The 21,628-nt window shown below is 41.6% G+C and overlaps 1 protein-coding gene across 2 annotated transcripts in view; it reads right to left on the bottom strand.

Moving 5' to 3' along the window:
• The window catches only part of nek7 (NIMA-related kinase 7), a 99,683-nt gene that overhangs the window by 56,153 nt on the left and 21,902 nt on the right, over positions 1-21,628 (bottom strand). For both annotated transcript variants that reach the window (XM_034709536.1, XM_034709528.1), the window contains exons 2-3: positions 14,547-14,634; positions 595-735 (exon numbers count right to left, since the gene is read on the bottom strand). In XM_034709536.1, coding sequence (XP_034565427.1) covers positions 595-735; positions 14,547-14,606 — 201 coding nt within the window. In that variant the 5' untranslated portion in view covers positions 14,607-14,634. The remainder of the gene's footprint in view (positions 1-594; positions 736-14,546; positions 14,635-21,628) is intronic.

The following is a 21,628-nucleotide window of genomic DNA, read 5'->3' as shown; positions in this document are numbered from 1 at the left end:
CGGACGCTACAATAAATATATATTTTCTGGAGGACTTACTGAACGTCATTAATTATTCTGCTTGTTGGTGAGAGCTTTTTAGACTCTGATCCGGACTACAGTCCTGAGCAAAGCACCTCATCAGGTCAGAGGGGACAGGCCCGAGGACGAGCGAGAGGGGCAGTAAATAGAGTCAGGGGAAGTAGAGGCAGGAGACGGGGACTCGGAGGAGTGCACGCCGGGGAAATGTACGCGCAGGAGGAGGGCAGAACGGCTGGACAGGATTTGATTGGTTTAAAATTTGGGGAGTCAAAAAACGGTGATTGGTTAGTGTTTTCCCAGGTTTACTCCGGCTGTTGATAGCAGTTTTTTTCACTCTTTTTTAGGAACACATCATGTATTGATTGCCATCAGGACATAAAGATCATTTTAACCAGTATGACAAAAAGTGTATCTAAATCTGACTACCAACCCCAGCTTTAAATTTCCTTCAAGTTTCAGGGAAGGGTGAGGAATTCATAAGAACCTCAAAGAAGCATGACGAAAGATGACAAAAGGATAACAGAGAATAGTTATCATACACTGGCTTCATGTTCCTGAGATTATGTCTCTTACCTGGACTTTCTTCAGAGCCACTGACGTGTTGTCTAACAGGTATCTCGCCCGGTACACCTCACTGAACTGTCCACGTCCGATCTTCTTCTCAATCTGGAAGTTCGCCAGAGAGTTGTGACCCATATCTGGCTGCAACGGTTTCTGTAAGAGAGAGAAAAAAAAAACAACACCTGCATTAAAAAAATATGTTCCAGATTAGCAGACAGATTTGTGGAAACCATGTAAGTGCATGTACGTCCACCTGAGTGGCAGAGGGGAGGATGAGGGCTGAAGGATGCGGGTGAAACTGAGGTGAGGACACAGCTTCAGTAGTTTGTTTTGCTGAGAGGCTGCTTGAGGCTGCTGATGGTTTGACTGGCATTAGGCTGATGTGTCATGCTGTGAGAGGTCTCCAGGAATGTGTGCACGCTCAACTGCAGCACCTCCTCACCTCCTCACCTCCCTGAAACCAGTTCATGAAGGACTGTCTTTTTCCTGTTATTTACTACCCAAAGAGCACCAAGGGGTTTGGACCCAATGATGGGTTTTTTTTTATTACAATAATTTAAAGGTGTGAAGTTGCAAATGTAAAGTCAACATGCTACCTGATTTACATTTTATGTGCAGCAGGACAGCACACCACCACAGCCTGGCAGTGATGTGTCTGAGAGGTCACCCTGCTGGCACCGTGTTTTAAATCTTATCCAACACACTTTAAACTGTGTGGTCAGATATTTATACTTTTATTGACAGTTTTCCTGTGTAATGAATCAAGTAAGGGATAATGTTTGGCTATCAGGTAGTTATTGGACATGGTGAGACAAGATCCTGATGCAAAGTGGTATGCAGTTTTTATAAAATAGTCCCAGTGATTCCTCGTCAGTTATCGTTCCATGGTGATGGATTCTGATCTGCCTGTTGCGGTGGATTTAACATGAACCTGTTCTCATTCAGCTCTCCTTCTTCTCTGAGCTCTGCGGTTCACACACCTTTACAAATAAACGACGCATATGTCTCAAAAAGGGATGTAAACAATTAATCAAGTATCAGTATTAATTAGGGGTGCAACGGATCAGAAAAAACTCACGGTTCGGATCGGATCACGGTTTTGAGTCACGGATCGGATCATTTTTCGGATCAGCAAAAAAAAAAAAAAAAAAAGACAAATACAACTTTGTCCCTCCATTTATTTTGTAAAACACTTTTAAACTTTTGCCAATAAAATAAAAACAAGATTCAACTCAAAATGTACTGCTTGTGCAAAGCATCCTATCTGTGGGCCCAGTCCTGCCTCATTCACTGCATTTCATGGCATGGCAAGTGAAGGAGAAGAGGAACTTCAAAAGTTTCACTCTATTCTTCTTTCAATCGTTGATTTTCACCGTCCACTTTTCTTTGAGCTGCAAACTTGGAACACACTGTTTTCGTGCATTCTAGGGTCCTACAGCTGGCAAAGTGCCAATATGTGAACTGCTCCATAAACCAAAGTGAAAGTTAAAGATTTCACTCACAGCATTGAACTCTAAGTGACCCATTAACAGCCTGTCTGCGTATCGTTGACATGGAGACAAGTCCCGGTAAACACGAGGTGACCCGACCAAAACACAGAGTGAAGGAATAACAGTTCGGGGGCCACAAATAGGCGGCCGGACGCGGCCCGCGGCCCGCGGCCCGCGTATTGACGGCCTCTGGTCTAGTGGGTGCGCGACTGAATTCCATAACGTGGCTCAATCACATTCAGCATTCACTGTATTTCACAGGGAAACCAAAATGCTCCCATACATGTGACAGAACAGATGCAGGAGGGTTTTCAAGTTCCTCTGCTCCTTCACTTGCCATGACTACCGCTGCGCTTGATGAGTGAGTGTGGATTGAACATGCGGTCATCACGTGAACGCGCGCAACTTTTTTCATCAACCGATCCGCGGACCACATCCGTGCCGAACCGTGGAGAGGCATCCGTACGGATCACGGATCAACGATGATCCGTTGCACCACTAGTATTAATTGATTGTTAAGAACTTACTCGCTGTGCACAACTGCCGCCAACAACGACACGAAGGTTGACAACTTTAAACAGGACAGTTCCCAACCTTTAGATACAAAGCCAACAGACTGGTGGGAATTGCTAGTGCACTATGTTTGTAGACCTGCACCATCAGAGCCGTATGAGCTTTTCTGCTGCTGCACTGATTATGAACCGGGTTGCGCTCCCGGCTGACACCTGACCGCGTACACATGCCTATTTTTCTCAATAAGAACGAGTAGACAGAAAACTGGACACTGTGAGTCTGAAGTACTTTTCTGTTAAGGTCTCTCGTTGCAGCAAAACCACATAAGACCATGTCCGCTGGGAATATTTTTATGAGCCTGATTGTTGGTATTTAGTGTGTTAAACATGTTGTACCCGTATTCAATGTTGTCAGTTATATCAATCAATCAATCAATCAAGCTTTATTTATAGAGCACCTTTCATACAAATCAAATGCAACCCAAAGTGCTTTACAGCGATTGAAAACAAGAAAGAAGCAGAAATGAAACAATGGCAAGACATATTAGTGGAAGATAATAATAATGATAATAATAAGAATAATAAGAATACAAATTAAAAATAAGAACAACATAAAATAAAATAGAGACTAATGCACGCCAAAATAAAATATGTGTAATTAAAATAAGTTAAAGCATCAAAATTAAGAATAAAAATAGTTAAAATAAATAGATTTAAAAAGGTAAGGATAAGAGTTGAAAAATAAAACTAAGGCTAAAAATATCAATAAAACTGAGTAGATAAATAAAATTTAATAAATGAATGAATAAATACATAAAAATAGAATAAGATAACAGTTAAAATTACTAAAATAATAAAGCAACATTTAAATCAATATTACAGTAAAAGGTAGGTAATAAAATTGTTAAAGGGGACATATCACGCTTTTTTCATCAATATATATTGGTCTAAGAGGTCCCCAAAACATGTCTTTAAAGTTTATGCTCAAAAAAACACTTTGAAATCAGATTTTGACATTCCTGAAAAGTCCTCTTCTTCATTCCTCATCAGAACACTCTGTTTTCCCTCTGACCACGCCCCCTCCGGAAGTGGATGTGCCTCAGCTCTCCAGCACGTTGATCTAATGTTTACATGTTGGCTGAATATACACGGCTGCTCAGAGATCACGTTACTTCAACCCTCTGAATCTGATCCTGACGGAGAGGCGCCTGCAGCAGGACCTTTCTGAAGGATTGGTCATAGATTTAGTGTTTCTTGTTGTTTTATTTGTCAGTATGTAGATGTGTGTCTTGGTACACAGCTACGAACATGTAGCTATGTGGCTATGCTAACTAGCGCTAGCACTTATCCATGATAAATAAACATCATCCACTAGATCTTCCAATCTGCAGACGTGGGGAGTCAAACCGACCTCTGCCAGAAAGGCAGCAGGACCTTTCTGAAGGATTGGTCACAGATTTAGTGTTTCTTGTTGTTTTATTTGTCAGTATGTCGACGTGTGTCTTGGTACACAGCTACAGCTACAGCTACAGCTATGAACATATAGCTATGTGGCTATGCTAATTAGCGCTAGCAATTATCCATGACAAATAAAAATCATCCACTAGATCTTCAAATCTGCAGACGTGGGGAGTCAAACCGACCTTTGTGTTTATTAAGACAGCCTACAACTAGCATGCCTCCCTCCTAAGCTCCTTGTTAGCACACATGTGTGCAGGTAATGAAAAACGGAGGAGGGGTTGAGTTGTATTTTATACAGTCTATGGGCTGAACAAGCTCCGAGCTCTGACTCCGTGACAGACCAGATATTGTTGTTACGTAACAAAAACACTGAAGTCTGAAACGGCTCGTTTCACACACGTTTACAGAAAGGTGGAGAAATCAAAACAGGGGCAGAATGGATTTTTTTCATTCTCGGGGGGTTTGTAGACATGCCAGGGACACATATTTCAGGTAAAGAACCATTATAAAGTCAATTTTGCATGATATGTCACCTTTAAACCCTATATAAAAGCCAGACTGAATAAATACGTTTTTAGTTTACGTTTAAAAGTCTCAATATCTCTATCAGCGCCTCTCAGATCCTCCGGCAGGCTGTTCCATAGTTTGGGAGCGTAGTGGCTAAAAGCAGCGTCACCAAATGTTTCAGTTCTGCTCTTAGGAACAGCTGGTTTATATACTAAAAGCATCTCTGAGATGTAGTCTGGTGCAAGGCCATGCAGTGCCTTAAAAACTAGTACAAGAATTTTAAAATCAATACGAAAAGCAACAGGCAGCCAATGTAAAGATTTTAAAACAGGCGTAACGTGTGCTCTCCTTCTGGTCCTCGTTAAAACTCTAGCTGCTGCATTTTGTATTAACTGCAGTTTGTTTATTGTGTTCTTTGGAAGACCAGAGAGGAGATAATTGCAGTAGTCCAGCAGTTATATGGATTGTGTTGCTGTGGAAAATATAATTTAGGGGAAAAACAACATAATTGGCATTGTTTTTGACTGGAGAAAACTCAATGTTTTTTTATTGATTAATCAATAATTGATCAGTAACATTTCCAAAGATAGATCACAGAGAATACTTAAAATGTACATCCCTTGTCTCAACTTTGAACCCTGCTGCTATCATCACCACCGCTCATGGTTTAAGTTTCTTTGTAGAGATCACTAACCTAAAGTTTCTCTCACCTGCTCCACTCCTTCATCATATTGATAGACAGGATCCAATATGAGAATGTCTGTAGCCTGACGATTTAGCATGCTAACCGAAACTAATGTTTTAGCTACATTGGTTCGATGCTAACGGAAGCTAACGGTTTTACCTCACCTTATGGTCTATGGTGTCAACAAGCAGAAGCTAAATGTGTCTGAACTCTTTTCTGTGGATTGATTTGACATGATGTGTGATCAGTTTGTCTCTGGTGTTGCTCATGTTAGTGAAAGTTAATAACCATTGTCAATGGGTTTTGGCCAATCAGAATCAAGCATCTTACACAGCCAGAAGATGAGTAAGAAAGCCAGGTTATAAACTTAGTCAGATACATGTTTGTAGCTTAAGTAGAATTCTGTCCTCTGTTAGGGGAGATTAAAAATATAATTCCGTACAGTGACAGATTACATATCATACTAGATAATTACTGCCTTCACCAGAACCGTAAATGCTCTTCCTTCCTTCCTTCCCTCCTTCGTCTGCCAAGTGAGATCACTGATAGTCTGGCACTGGGCCACAGTCGACAGGACTCCCGCGTCTCCTCACCACACGACTGGCTGTGCAGGCTGAGACACTCACCTTCCTCAATTAAAAAAAATAAACAAATAAATAAAAAAGTCCAAAATAATCCCAAACGACCCCCTTGGATATTCAAAGCGTGAAAAAAAGCAGCAGAGAGCAGGCTGCTTGACCTTTCAAGCCTTTTGGTAAACTTGTACGAGGCGTCAGAGGGAGCAAACAGAAGGTGACAGATATCAGAATGCCACATGTCACCAGCGCTGCTGCCAATGTGGCGGTGGGAGCAGCTCGGGGGCAAGCGACTTAGGACGGAGGAGAGGAAGACTAGCAGGGAGAGAAGGTCAAAAATACATCTCCTCAGCACTTGAACGTGCAGCATGTTCACAGCAACTCCGCCTCCGTCTTCATCTCACTTATTTAGCCGAAAGATATTCAAATTAAAGAGCAGTTTGGAGCATCAACTCATCTTCTGATAGATCAACACACTCATTGTCTCAGCATTACAGGTCAACAGCTTCGGTTCAGCCGTCATAACGACCTGAGGAAGCAACCAGGAAAACATGTGTTCACTCACAATAAAGTAAAGTCATTTCAGAGAGCAGCGGTCTTTTTTTCTATATGCATGTTCCTGCAACCGACCGGCACCTGATAACGTAAGTTGGCTGTGCATGGAGAGCCCTGTTTTAGGGAAGCCCTAAAAGTACACGATTAAATACTCTTCTCTCTGTTTTCTCGAGATCACTACTTATTGTTCTGAAGCTTTGTTTTCTCAAGATAATGAGAAAAATAAGACGAGATGACAGGCTGAAATTTGATCACCAGGTTAGTTCAGTTGTTAAAAACAGCTTTTATCATTTGAGGATTTTATCAAAAGTAAAGGGGTCCCTGCCACAGAGAGATCTTGAGACTGTAATCCATGCTTTTATCAACACACAACTGGATTACTGCAACTCGCTGTATTTCGGCCTGGACCACTCACTCTTGCACCGCCTGCAGCTGGTACAAAACGCAGCTGCCCATCTCCTTACTGGTAAATGCATGCTTGACCACATATCCCCTGTCCTAGCTTCACTGCACTGGCTCCTGGTTGCCTTTATAATAGATTTCAAAATGTTGTTGTTTGTCTTTAAAGCTCTTAATGGCCTAGCCCCCCAGTACCTGACCAAGCTTCCCCATTATCATGTCCCTGCTAGAACACTGAGATCGCCTTTGTGGCGGACTGCCCCTCAGCTCTGGAACAACCTGCCCTGGCAGATAAAGGACAAACTTCCTTTTAACAGGCAGAAACCTCCAGCAGGACCAGACTTACTGTATGTTAGACACACATCTGCCTCAAACGAGCTTCGTTCACTGGATAAAAGGAGATAAATGATCCCATTATCAGGAGAAAAATAAGTTGAGATCTCGAGATAACATCAAAATTAATTTATTATCTTGTAGAAATAAAACCTATGTTATGATGTTGTTTCAGGGATTCTGTACTGTTTAACGTTAGCACCTAGTATGTATGTGTTTGCACACAGATGTTGGCGTCTAGGGAGTTTGGGGGATCAGGGGGTGTGGAGGGATGTATGTTTTGTTGTGCTCTGTTATCACTTCATCAAGAATCAGGTAAATTCAATGTGAACTAAAATAACTTCATTAACAAACGTAAAAAAGGCAAGCATGGCTAAAAGGTATAAGGAGGGCTGTGCGGGTGAAAGGAAGCATGGTATTGTTTTTAAAGTTTAAAGTTGACAGCCGAAAAAAGAGAGGCGTGAACCAGTTAGATGCCCTGTCCAATTAACACTTAACACCACCGAGGTGTGTGCGTTTTTCAGCACGACACCACCGGAGTCGATCTGACAGAGAGCAGAACACACCTCAGCAGCTCGCTGTTCAAAAATATACAGCAGCTTTTAAAAAGCTGCTAAACTTCTTTTGTTAATAGACACCTCTTCATGCTTTCATAATACAAGCTTCTTGTTCCATCGTGGACCAACACACGGGGAAGACGAATCACAAAGAGCTTCAAGGTGTCTGACATGGAAAATGTGGCCAAAGCGTGCGGTGAATCGTCATTAATGGTGACAGGAGCGTTTGTGCACAGATGAAAGATGGACAAGTAAGAGAGAGAAAGGTAGAAAAGAGAGGGAGAGTGAGAGAAAGAGAGAGAGAGGACAAGAGGGCATTGCTTTCATTCGCTGCGTGGTAGCTTGACAAATGTTAGCATGAGCCTCTAAAGCGCTGTGACAACCGCCTGCTGAGAGCACAGTCTCGCTAATGTGTCCTGGCATGCCAGCCCCGTAATCACACATTTACATATGCAATGACCTACATTTGCATGTCAGATCGCACACTGTCCGGCATGATTAACAGTGGGCACCTCCCCATGTGGAGTCGCCCTGGGTGGCAGCAGAGGCCATGCGAGGGCGGAATAGAGGGCTGGAGGGAGGGCGGCTTTTTTGGCAGCCAAGGGGCCGGGCTGCCAGGCAGGATTATGTCAGCCGGCGGCCCCGGCATTAGACACTTCATTAGAGCTAATCTGTTTAGCAGTGGGCAGTGTATGTAAACTTCACAGGCCATTTGCGGCACCTCTTCGCCCCCTGGCCTGGCCTTCAAAGGGCAGCCAGGCCAAGGCTGACTGACAGGCCGTCTCATCTGCCGCACACGGGTGTCACACAATCAGGGGCTCCCAGCTGAAGCACAAGGGCCCTACAAACACACACACACACACACACACTCTCACAGAGTAATGACCCTGAATGACGCAGGGGTCAGTGTCTGAGCAAGAGTGGGAGGGAGAGGTTAGAAAGACGACTGCTAGTGAGGATCATAAGGTGTACTTCAAAATAAGAGTCCTGTTGTATGAATGGGATTGAATGGCATGAAGGCTTCTCAGGATCCTGGATCAAGTCTGTGAGTGTCAATTCTTTAAAAAGAGGAATTCAGACTTGAAAGACGGGGTCAGATGTCAAGAGTCAGAGATGATTCCAGGGTTAGAAAACAAGGAGTGTTTGTCCATCGATCATTTCGTCCAAGAAAATAATTCCTCCATCTTTGATGTACATTTCTGTGCCGTACCGTGTGGTGTGCTTTCTCTGTTTTACTCATCACTCTGCCTGGTGATGTGGACAAGCTGCAGGGGATGGGGATTAAGTGGCAGCCGTGCAAGGCATTATGGGAAACGTCTGTGAGGGACAGCGTGTCTTGGGTATAAAGGTGACATACAAGCGCCACGGGCGAGTCACTGGCAGGGGGATTGAAAGAGAAAGAAGACGGAGAGCGAGAGACAGAGGCAGAGCAGACAGACAGCTCGTCGGAGGAGGAGGAAGTGTGATACGGGCTGCCCAATAATGACACCGTTGCCAAACACAACTGACAAGACACATGGAGAGCCGAGGAGGGAATGCGGAAGACAGGGAGAGGGAGAGAGAGTGAGAGGGACAGAGGGGGGGAGACAAGCAACAGAGGGGAGAAGGTGTGATGTGACAGCCCAGCAGTGCCAACGGCTGCCACAGAAAGGCCAGCGGCGGCACAGAGGTGCCGTCTCCCATGGAGAGAAAGAGGAAGGGATGCAGAGAGAGAGTGAGAGAGAGAGAGAGGAACTCAGGACATGTCCACCCTTAACCAGCGACGAAAAAACATCTCTTTATTTTGGCACAATGCTCGCTTTACACAAACACTGAAGCGACCAGAATCAGTGCACAACAAAGATCGTCTGCAGGAGGGAATCTAAAACCACCAGGGTCTGTTTTGGAGTGAATGGAGAATTATACAATTAACCAATAAGGTGGCATAGTGATGTGGTTTGTGTGAGCCTCTGGCCTTTGAATCCCTGAACCTTCATCATACTAAAGTCAATCCTGCTGCATTAGACTGCTCATTGGCTGTATTTGTGTTTTCTAGCAGATGGAATTAGTCATTACACAATCATTAACATTAAGTGCAGATCCTTAGAATACTGGCGTCCAAACTTCTTATGACATTCCCATTTAAAGGTAGTGTGTAGAAATGCTAATATTTAGCCATACTGCTAACCCTTCCTACACTCAATAAAAGCAACATGGGTGTCTGTTTTATCAACATAAGTATAACATGTGGCTTCTATCATATTAATTCATGTTTAGTGGTTAAACATTTTGAAATCATGTAGTTTTAACATGACATGCAAAATCCTTAAAACCTAATGGGTTTAGGTAATCCCATCTGCAATACCTCTCCAGAGCAGAAGGTGGCAGTAACGTGCGACACGCCATATTCATCAGCCAAGGTGGCGTGCTTCTGGCAAAGAAGAGCCATGACGGGGAGTTGGGAGAGATCGCCTGTGACTGACTGCAAATGGGGCGCTGGTGGCCTCGCGGTCTAAGCGCCCCACGTATAGAGGCTATAGTAGAGCTATATAGAGGTTGCTGGTTCGACTCCCCGCCGGTTGACCATTTCCTGCATGTCTTCCCCCGCTCTCTACTCCTCATGTTTTCTGTCTCTCTTCAGCTGTCCTGTCAATAAAGGCGAAAAAAGCCCCAAAAATATAGGAAATGGAAATGTTTGGTGACACATAGGACGTTAATTTTGAAAAGTCGGAGGTGTTGTGTTTGTGTATGTACCTTGACGTGAAGTAGACAAGCAGCCATAAAAGGAAACATCTATGTTTTTAGATTAATTGATAACTGATCAGTAATGTTTCCAAAAATTGATCAAGAAGAATACTTATAATTTGCATCCGGAAAAAGTAACTTATAGAATAAATAAAAATGAAAAACTGTTTGAAAAAAAGATGGATGTCTTTTCAGGCAAGGACAGAATATGAATAAATGTAATGTTATGTGTCTGTATGAGTATATAGAAATAAAGAAGCCTATGTTTCTTTTCTTTTTTTTCCGTTTATTTATACATTTATTCATGTATTTTTTAATTTTATTTTTTTTAATCTTAATTCTTATTATAATTAAACCTTTTTTCTCATTTTCTTTTGCTTTTCTTCTATCTCCTTTATTCATTTGTTATCTTTTTTATATAATTTACTTGCTGACTTTGTATGGGTGGAGGGTCAAAAATGTTAAACAGAATGTACCTGTAAGAAATGTATCTCATGTATAATATTGACACAATACAGTGTTCAAGAAAGAAGAAAAAAAAAAGAAAATTTGCATCCGTAATTGACATTTTATTGTATTTTTTAAAAATATTTTTACTATTTTGATTTTGCATAATTATAAATAACTTCATGAAATTTGCATAACTTGTTATTTTCAAATGAACGTTGAAATACATCCATCATTATATACTGTATTACATCAATGTAAGCCCCTTGCAGTACTCGCAGTACCTCTACCAGAGGATGAACCAGCTGAGATCCAGACAGGCAGCTGTACCAGTCTCTGTTATCCAGATGTCGCCTGTGATGCAGATTTGTTTGTTTTCTGACTGAAGCAGGATGAAGAAGACTTTGGTCATTTGCATTGTTTTGTCCTTCTATTATTTAATACAAGCGGGGATCTCCTCGATAACAAGTACTTTAAAACTTAAGTGTCAAAACCAATCTGTTTCCACATGTGCACAGTGTTCGTGGGATTACTGTGGATGGAGTCTCAAAGAGAGGCAGAGAGGGATACAAGGAGAGACAGAGAGGAACTGGCAGGCAGGGGGGCTCCCTCTCCCACCCTCACCAGTCACCTGCCCCCTTGAGCAGGGTACCATGCAATATTCATCCTCAGCCAGTCAGCCAGTGAGCCAGCCATGCAGTCAAACTGGCAGCATTCACCCCAAAGGTGCTTCTCGTTCTTCTCCTCTCAATCTGCTCCACAGCCGCAGCGCCGCTTACAGACAGATCCGTGTCTGTCAAACTTTGCAGCGACTATCAAAATCTGATCTGAGGGGGGCCTCCTCGCAATCCCTCCCACTCACTCAAAGAGCAAATGCGCCATTAAAAATGCACATCTTAGCAGCTCATCTCGTTTACCTAATGCATATGCATCATACCTCGGGGACCAAGAGAAATGATATTGCAAGCGATACAGAACATCCTTCATCAGATATACAATTCAGATTTCTCCAGGAGAAGGCTGAGGCTTTTTTCCCTCCCTGTGCTCGCGAGCAGACTGAACCTTGGGAAAGAGTGAAAAAGATGCAGGACTTGTTGAAAGATACCCATCTGGATGCTGGTTAGACAGCCATCTTCATACTCTCACTGACTCTCTCCATCTCCCACTAAATGTGAAATCAGCTCAGACATTCTCTGTGAGAGTAAAAAAAAAAAACCTGATGCAACACGGAAAGTTCGCTGTGCTACCAGTAGACCGCGCAGAGAGCGGCTCTGGAATTAACACTGATGTAAACTGCTGGAAATAGATTGAAAAACAGAGAGGGGGGGATCATTACGCCTGAACAATAACACATAATCAACTGGTGGGAGATGAGTGGAAGATCTGGAGTCTGTGTTTGCGTGGGGGGGCACTCTGTAAGTGAATTTAATCATTAGAGCTTTTATCCGACTTTCTTCTGTGGGCTCCCCAATTATCTTTAATTTTGCAATTACACATCTTGGGATAAATTAACCCCCTTGGCAATTCCAGTGTGGATGTTGCAGTGCCCTTGCATACACAAGAAAAACAACAACTGGAAGAACAGACCTATTTTTAGTGATGTGTGAAAAAAAATCCAAATTTACTCAGGGGCATATGGATGATCCTCTTTGTTTAAAGTCTATTCAATAGTTATGGAGGCAAAAACATCCTTCTGGAAAGAAATCAATGGGCCTGATGTTGGAGGGCGGTATTAAAATCCAACAGTGACCACAGATCTGCGCAGAGCCAACCTGAGGTGTATCGAACCGAGAGAGGCATGCAGGGAGGCCAGGCTCTGTCAGCCTCCAGAGCTCTGATCAATAGAAACAACTCAACATTCATCCTCTGCTGTCTGTCTCACACACACACACACACACACACACACACAGGCTGCAGCGGTCTGAAGGAGGCTCGGACCTGCACCTTCTGATTGACACAGCAAAAAGGAGGAAATGCAGAAGATTTAGGGTTTAAAATTTAAAGAAGGACGGGGACAATTGCTTTTAATGAATGAATGAATATATGAATGTGGTGCAACATTAATTATTCAAACTTCCTCCTCATGTGTGGATCTGTAGGACAGCATATTATCATATCACAACCCCTATTGTTAAACCATGCTAATGCTGTGTGAAAGAAATGAAATAAAGGAATGACTGAAATGCAACATCTTTTATGCTATTCATCTTCTAATTATTATTAAAATTATATTTATAGCTTTACCAAAAAATCTGGATAAATTCTATCAGGGAAAAAAAATGAATCCAGGTGAAATAAAATAAAATAAAATAAAATAAAGTAAAATAAAATAAAATAAAATAAAGTAAAATAAAATAAAATAAAATAAAGTAAAATAAAATAAATATAATAAAATAAAATAAAGGAAATTAAAATACAATAAAATAAGATAAAATAAAATATCCATGATGCATAATTCTGATGCAACAATAAAAATACCATTAAGCAGGCCTGCTGTATGTTGAGCAGATTCCTTATAATATCCTATAAAGATTCAACATTTCTTCTATTTGTTTTGTTTACTTTTAATCCTCCTCTACTTTTCCAGGAGTCCCTGGATGTTTTCTTTTAGGGGTTACTGGTCCAGACAATCCTTCTCATGCTTTGTGAAAGAAACTAAATGAGGGTTTAACTGAAATGCAACATCTTTTACATTATTCAACTCCTAATCATTTTTAAGAAGACATTTTTAGTTTTACCAAAAAATCTGGATAAATTATATCAGGGAAAATAAAATACAATTTAATACAATTTAAAAAAAAAGAGTTTATAAATAAATAATTGTTTACATTTGTATGATCCAGAAACATCTGCAAAATCCATGCTGCATAACATTGATGAAACAACAAAAATGCCATCAAGCAGGCATGCTGGATGTTGAGTAGATACCTTATAACATCCTATAAAGATTAAATATTTCTTCTATTTTATTTGTTTTGTTTACTTTTAATCCTCCTCTAGTTTTCCTGGAGTCCCTGGATGTTTTCTTTCAGGGGTTACTGGTCCAGACAATCATTCTCATGCTTTGTGAAAGAAACTAAATGAGGGTTTAACTGAAATGCAACATCTTTTATGTTATTCATCTTCTAATCATTTTTAAGAAGACATTTTTAGTTTTACAAAAAAATCTGGATAAATTCTATTGGGGAAAATAAAATCAAATAAATCCCAAAAAAATTGTTTATAAATAAATACTTGTATACAGAAACATCTGCAAAATCCATGCTGCATAATTTTGATGCAACAATAAAAATACCATTTAGCAGGCCTGCTGGTTGTTTTGCAGATTCTTTATAACATCCTAATAAAGATTCAATATTTCTTCTATTCTATTTGTTTTTGTTTACTTTTAATCCTCCTCTAGTTTTCCAGGAGTTCCTGGATGTTTTCTTTTAGGGGTTACTGGTCCAGACAGCAGCCCAGCAGCAAAGTAGTTTCATATTCAAAAAACAATTCTGCAAACACAATAAAAAAACAAAATCACAACACATGGGAAATGAGGACGGAACGCACGAAGGCAGACAGACTGGCTATACGAGGTACTGTATGTTCCCACACCTTAAAAAAGCTCTAGCTTCAGCTGTTGGAAATCCAAATCCTCACTCTCTATACCATCTTACTTCCCACCCCTCATCAGAACTCTTGTTGCTTCTGTTCATGTGTGTGTGTGTGTTTTCTACCTGGGGTTGAAAGACGGGCACTGCTGCTTGCTGTCCCTGTGGCTGCGTGTCCATGTCCATGGTGTCAGGCGCTTGATCCTCTGCACCTCTGAGAATCAAACACAAAACAGAAGCTCAGGTTAGCGAGCGTGTTGTTGACCATCATACAAAGAAGAAAACACCAAACAAAAATAACATCACAGCAGGAAAGGAATAACCTCAGTACACTGGATAGCTGCTCTCTGTTGTTCAGAACCAAACTATGGAGGGCTTGTTGCTGCCTGAGTGTCCTGTTTCAGCAGAACTGGATCCTACGTCATGCATGTGGATTTGACACTCTTTGTCTCGGTCCCTCTCGGGTTGCAGCGTGGCTAAGCTACAGCAGGCAGTGATATTAATCTGAACAAAGCCGAGGTAATGCCATTCTGTACTTCCCTGGCATTCCTCCAAGGAATCTTTCCTGGGAATTACTGGTTAGACCAGCGTTTAAGCAGCTCCACGTCCTTTTCTGTTTTCTGAGAAATATAGGTCACACAGAGGTGAGCGTGTTGGGTATGGGTGTATGCCACGGTGTTGTTTAATTGCATGTTCTGGCATGTAGCCTAGAAGCAAGCTAATTGCATAAGAAACTCCACTATTAGTTGCTTGGCTTTTTGCCGCACTTAAAACAGACAGTGCCATAATGTGAAATGTTACCTGAATGAATAATTTACACCAATCTTTGAAAAAAAAAAAAAAGTATGATGCAAAAATTATATTCACACATGCAATTAGCTTATGATTTCAGAGCCTCCACTCAGCACATGTATGTGGGAAGAAGTCTGAGTCTGACAGATGCTCTATGATCACACCGCAATGCACATAAGACGGTTACATAGTTCAACAATTAACACACTGATTACTTTCAATTAACATGCATCCACAATCTAACACACATGAGGTGCGGTATCACAAATATGTAATATCATGTATTGAATGAAAGGTGAGCAACATGCAAAAATAAACTGCAGAGATGTTAGAGTGTGTGTTGCAGGCAGATGTACACATCCACTTGGACACACTCTGTATCATGACAGAGAAAAGGACATCTCTGTTGCTGGAAAGCATTGGAGGCTGAAAGCCTTCGACATTCAGAAGCTGTGTATAAAAGTGATGGGCAATGATTTTCAAATATATGAATATTAGTACAAGTTTTTACCGTGTTGACCGGTGCCTGGTTGTGATACAGTACTCCCGCCAGACGGTGGCTATAGAGCGTCTTCAAGCTGTTTGCTGACCGCATTAGCAAACAGAAGAAGAAGAATGCTAACTGCATTAAAGCTGCGGTTGGTAGTCAGATTTAGATACACTTTTTGTTATACTGCTTAAAATGATCTTTATGTTCCGATGGCAATCAACACATAATGTGTTCTTAAAAAGGAGGTAAAAAAAGCTGCTATCTACAGCCGGAGTAAACCTGGGAAAACACCAACCAATCCCTGCCATCAGGAGCCAAATTATGGAACCAATCAAATCCTGTCCTGCCGTTCTGCCCGCCTCCTGCGCGTACATTTCCAAGGCGTGCACTCCCCGTCCCCTGCCTCTATTTACTGCCCCTCTCACTCGACCTCGGGCCTGTCCCCTCTGACCCTTTAGTGTTAGATTAGTTTTAAGATATTTTGGTATGGTTTGCACATCAAGTAGTTTGTTCTGTCTGACATCTATCTTGTAATTTTGCAATGACCTAACATATCACTGGCTGCAAAACAAGTTTACCTACGGGTACAAATAAAGTAACCTGAACCTGAACCAATGAGACGCTTTGCTCAGGACTGTAGTCCGGATCAGAGTCTTAAAAGCTCTCATCACTCATCGCTCCGACAAGCAAAAGAATGAATGACATCTAGTAAGTCCTACAGAAAATGTGTTATATGTATTATAGCTTTTCTCCTAATATCGTGTCACAGGTACAACCGGATACTGCTAGCATGACAGTTGTGAGTACGAACAGCAGCCATGTTTGTTTGTGTTTTTAACTTCCTCATGAGAATGTTTTGGTGTTTTCTTACCGCTGAGTGAGACATGAGTTGACGTAGTGCAAAACACAAACGATGTGCTGAGGACCGCTTTGGAATCAGTCACCATCATATGGCGCTCGTGCATGTGAGCGGGGGCGTCGTTTTGGAGGAGCTCCGAGGGGAGGGGGGGAGGGGTCGAACGGAGTCCTGAGGAAATGCTACATTCAAATTCATGCTAGTTTTCTGTGACTGCCAACCCTAGCTTTAAATAGCAAAGGAAGATGAAAACATTGGCGATTGTCTCCGTTTTCTGAATCTCACACTACTACACACGTATTTCCAGAGACTGAGCATGGCTGTAAAATGTAAACACAAACCACGCCGTGTCACAGAAACACAGATTTAAAGATCAAGACAGGCGCTACTAGCAGCACCTCGTCCTGCTGCTGGTTGACGTGACTGCCACACAAAAGGGCTGATAATGGGACAGGTGTGTGTATGTGTGTGTCTGTATGTGTGTGTGTGTGGGGGGGGGGGGGGGGATTATTCGAATAATAGTCGAATAGATGCCAATGATTATTGAATAGTATTTCGGCTTGAAATGCCCATCCCTAACACACATTATTGTAGAGATGTTAGAGTGTGTGTTGCAGGCAGATGTACACATCCACTTGCACACACTCTGTATCACATCCACTTGCACACACTCTGTATCATTACAGAGGAAAGGAAATGTCTGTTGCTGGAAAGCATTAGAGGTCAAAAGCCTTCTACATGCAGACGCTGTGTTTAAAGAAGGGGTGTACAGAGAAATGACTTCTTCTGCACATGCTTGGTCTTCTAATCCAGATTACAGGGTGGAGATTTCAGACTCACCCTCTCTATTCAAACTCCTACTGTCTTATTTGAATCCTGTACATGTGTGGACATAAACACAGTGGAGTGGTACACAAAGGAAAAGGGACACAACAGACTTCACAGTGGGACATTTGCATGTTTTTCCACTAGAGTGAAGGCCGTCTGTCTGAGGACCTGTCAGTCTGTCATTTGTGTATTACTAACTGTCTCTGGTCTCTGTTGCCTCCCCGGCCAATTAAAAATCCCCTGGTACAATAGAGAGGAGAATGGCACCGAGGAGCCGTCTCTCTGCTCGTGTCCTCAGTCCCATTCACTAAAGGCTAATGATGCTAATTAGACATCTGCCAAAGAAATACATAGATATGCATGGCACAGTGGGTGCATGTTTGTGTATGAGGTGGGGGGGGCTTTATCATGTGCATGTAAGCAGGCATGTTTCAGTGTGTGCATGAACAGGCATGTATTTTGCATACACTGTGGTTGTTTATTTTAGATGAGTTCAGCTCTTTTTGCGGGCGTTCGCTGGCCTTTGAGTGAGCTTTGAAGATCATTAAAATAAGTGTTTGCACAACACTGACTCTCCTGGGATTACATCCATATTGGGAATATTATTTTCTTAAATTAACATTCAAACAAGTTTAAATCAATTCAAATGTAAAAAAGAATGTTTACAGATAATAACAGCACCCACTGCTTGAGGCAAAAAGGCAGGCTGGAAAAACATTGTTAAATATCCCATACTGAAGCTTTGTGCGTCTTGATTTTAACTTCATGAACTCGATAAGAAACGGCTTTTCTTAAAGTCAGGAGTGGTTATCTCTTCTTTGGATGTCTAAGATGATCACATCCTCACCATGTTCATGCGTTTTGATGTTACCAGTAAAAGGATCTGTAAGGTTATCTTTGGTTGCACATCCATAATACTATAATAGATGGATTCTGTTACCTTGGTACAGTGTATGCAGAGATATGTGACTATCATATGAGCAGGTGTGTTTGCAGACTGAAAACAATTAGAGATAAACAGAATTAAAACCATTACTCATAACACTGAGGACATAAATTAACCCTTTCTAACCCAAAGAACATGAGAGGTCATCACCTCGCCCTTTAATACAGTTACTGTTTCAAGAATATGACATAATAAGTGTTTTTTTTTGTTAACAACCATTCTATATATCAAATATTTATCCAATTACATATGACTGCATGAAGGGCATGGGGAAGGTAATGTCATATGAGCAGTTTCCCTTAGATTCATGTGCTGTCTGGTTCACATTTGTCTGGATGATCAGCTTTACAAAGGAAACCAGTGGTTCAAAATAACCTTGTGTTAGAAAAGAAGAAGTAGAAGAAGTAGAAGAAGTAGAAGAAGTAGAAGAAGTAAGAAGAAGAAGAAAGAAGAAGAAGAAGAAGAAGAAGAAGAAGAAGAAGAGAAGAAGAAAAGAAGAAGAAGAAAGAAGAAGAAGAAGAGAAGAAGAGAAGAAGAAGAAGAAGAAGAAGAAGAAGAAGAAGAAGAAGAAGAAAGAAGAAGAAGAAGAAGAAGAAGAAGAAGAAATACTACTACTACTACTAATAATAATAATAAAAATAACTAATAATAATATTTCTTTATATATAGCACTTTTCAGAACAGAGTTACAAAGTGCTTTACAATAATATTTTTTTTTAAAGACAATAAAAGAGAATGTGAGGAAGATGAATAAATGGTAATAAAACATTTGGGAAGAATAAAAACAACAAAAGATAAGGGATTAAAACAATACAAAAAAAATCAGAAATCTCATTTTAAAAATATAAAAAATAAACATATAAAATATAAAAATATAGAATAAATTGATAAAATCCTGCCAGTGTTAAAGCCACCGTAGTATACGAACAGTGGAGACAGGACCATAACAGGGACAGTTTTGCTTCCTGTGGGAGTAATTTGGAGTGTATAAAATCTAAACACAGCAGCCCAACAAATGAGGAATCACTGTAGCCTTTAATATTTATACCTTTCCTATGTTCTCCTTTCAATTCAGATCCGACTAAGACAATCCAGGGACATCCTGAATCTGCATGGGGATTTTGTTACCACGTGAAGCTGGAGCCCATTAGTGAGGCTGACTGACTGGCTGACTGGATGGCTGACTGGATGGCTGACTGGCTGGCTGTTGTGGCATTTTGATTTCAGTATCACAGGGGACGTAACAAGTCATCCACCCGGGCGCCCTCCCTGCCTCTCGCTGTGATTCTTTGCACTTCAGCCTCGTGTTTTGTTAGATTGGTGCTGGCACCCTCGCTCCTCTCCCCTAACCCTCTTGTGTTTCTGAGTGTCTACGTGTCAAAATAACCAGGGGGCATCCAAAGCTCCCTGACGTTGTATCGCCCTCCCACATCCCACGTTAACGAGATCAATTAAGACTGCCACGTCAGATTAACACACGCCAGGGAAACAGCACAATTAACGCAGCTAACTCAATCAAACGAGGCTGGGTCACACTCTCAGGGCTCCCATTCACACGCAGTTCAACCAATCAAAAGTAGAGGCTTGTCCTAGGTTAGGAGGTTAGGAGGAAATGCACAGATTGATTTAAACTTTCATCATTTGAACTTTAAATCCACTAAACCTCTCGCTCCTCTGTTTCTTTGATTGTCTCTGATCCACTGAAGGTCCTTCTCTCACAGCACGGAGGGATTTTTGACTTATGAAACATTTGGCACAAACAGAAACTCAAGGTACCAAGCTGCCCGCCTTCCTGTCACGGAAACAAGAAATGTTGGCTGGCTACCTGGCTGGGATTTTGGCAACAATGGGGGTGGAGTAGCTGAAAGAATCTCTGTGCTATTCATAGATGCATGAACGACTCATTCAGAGCTTTGGTCTGATACACAAAAGGACAGACTCGTGTTTGGACAAAGGTATGAAGATTTCACACAAAGGAACAAAGGGGATAAACGTCTCATAGCTGCAGTGACAAACTATTAAAATTGAACTTAAAAACAAGAAGAAGTCGACAAATTATCCACAACCGCTCTCATAACAGTGAAGCTGTCTGTGTGATAGATCATTTCTTTGCAGCTAAAAACCTGCTGGATCCTCAGTGTGAGCTAGCAAGAGTAGCATTTATCTCCCTGACAAACTGATGGCTGTTTTTCTGTTGAGGAAAAGAGAGAAAAAAACATTCCCCACTCAGACCACCAACCACTCAGTGTAAACAAACCCAGTTTTCTGACTGTGTTCCATCTAATGTGAGACTGCAGGCTGACATTCTCACAGCAGGCCCAATCACACGTAGGTAATTATACGATACAGGAGGGAAGGGAGAGACAATGAGGCAGAACAAGAGGAGGGAAGAAAAGGATATTAACTATTCAGCAGTCTTCTTTGTTCTCACATTTCCAGCGCACTTCTCATTTGTTAATTTAGTTTTTTTCCTTCCACTTACTTAGGACACATCTCCATCGCTCACCTTCTTCAATCACACTCCTCTCAAATCTGTACTTTCTTTTTCGTTCAGTGTTCCTGCGACACATGCTCAATCATCTATCTTACGTGTTTAACTGTCTGCCTTCTGCTCGACAAGAAATAGAGTTTGGGAGGGCGTCACTAAGCTGCAGTTCCTCTGGTGATCATGACATGTAAACTGTAGTTACAGAGAGTGCACAGAGGTTAGATGATGTAGTATTGTATTGTTGTGCTGCCTGTTAGACAATCATGCCATCAAACTTTGAAATGTGTTGTAAATTCCACGCCTTCCTCATATTTACAGCCTTCATCGCTTCCTAATGTTTCAAAATAACACAGGCCAGAATCTATTAACTTCCTGTTGTATAAATCCCCTTTTATTTTGAAGGAGACATAATATCAAGGAGGGATGAAGGAAAACGTCCTCACCCTTCTTAGTCAGCACCAGAGTTCCTAGTTTGAAATGCAGGTCACATGTTGTGTCTAAGTGGTAGTCTAGCTATCCACCACTAGCCCTGGCTGTAGGTCTGTTTTATGGCAATTACCGTAATGCTCTACTATCTGGATGTAAACAAGCCCAGCTGACAGATGGCATCCCATACCGCAGTCACAGGCTGTATAATAAATGGACGTACCATCCGCGATGTCACCCATCTGTTTCCAAAGCGCTGTTTTGAAGCCGATCGTCGGTGGGTGCCATATTGGAAATGCTGAACTCAACTTAACTTCTGTGGAGCTAGTGTGAGGTAAAGAGGCAGGCTTTGAGCCTCCTACAGGGTGCCCGCCTGTTAATC

The sequence above is a fragment of the Notolabrus celidotus genome, chromosome 2 (assembly GCF_009762535.1).
Source record: "Notolabrus celidotus isolate fNotCel1 chromosome 2, fNotCel1.pri, whole genome shotgun sequence".
Classification (NCBI taxonomy): domain Eukaryota; kingdom Metazoa; phylum Chordata; class Actinopteri; order Labriformes; family Labridae; genus Notolabrus; species Notolabrus celidotus.
Note: the sequence above shows the minus strand (reverse complement) of the source record. Positions and strands in the feature narration are given on the sequence as shown.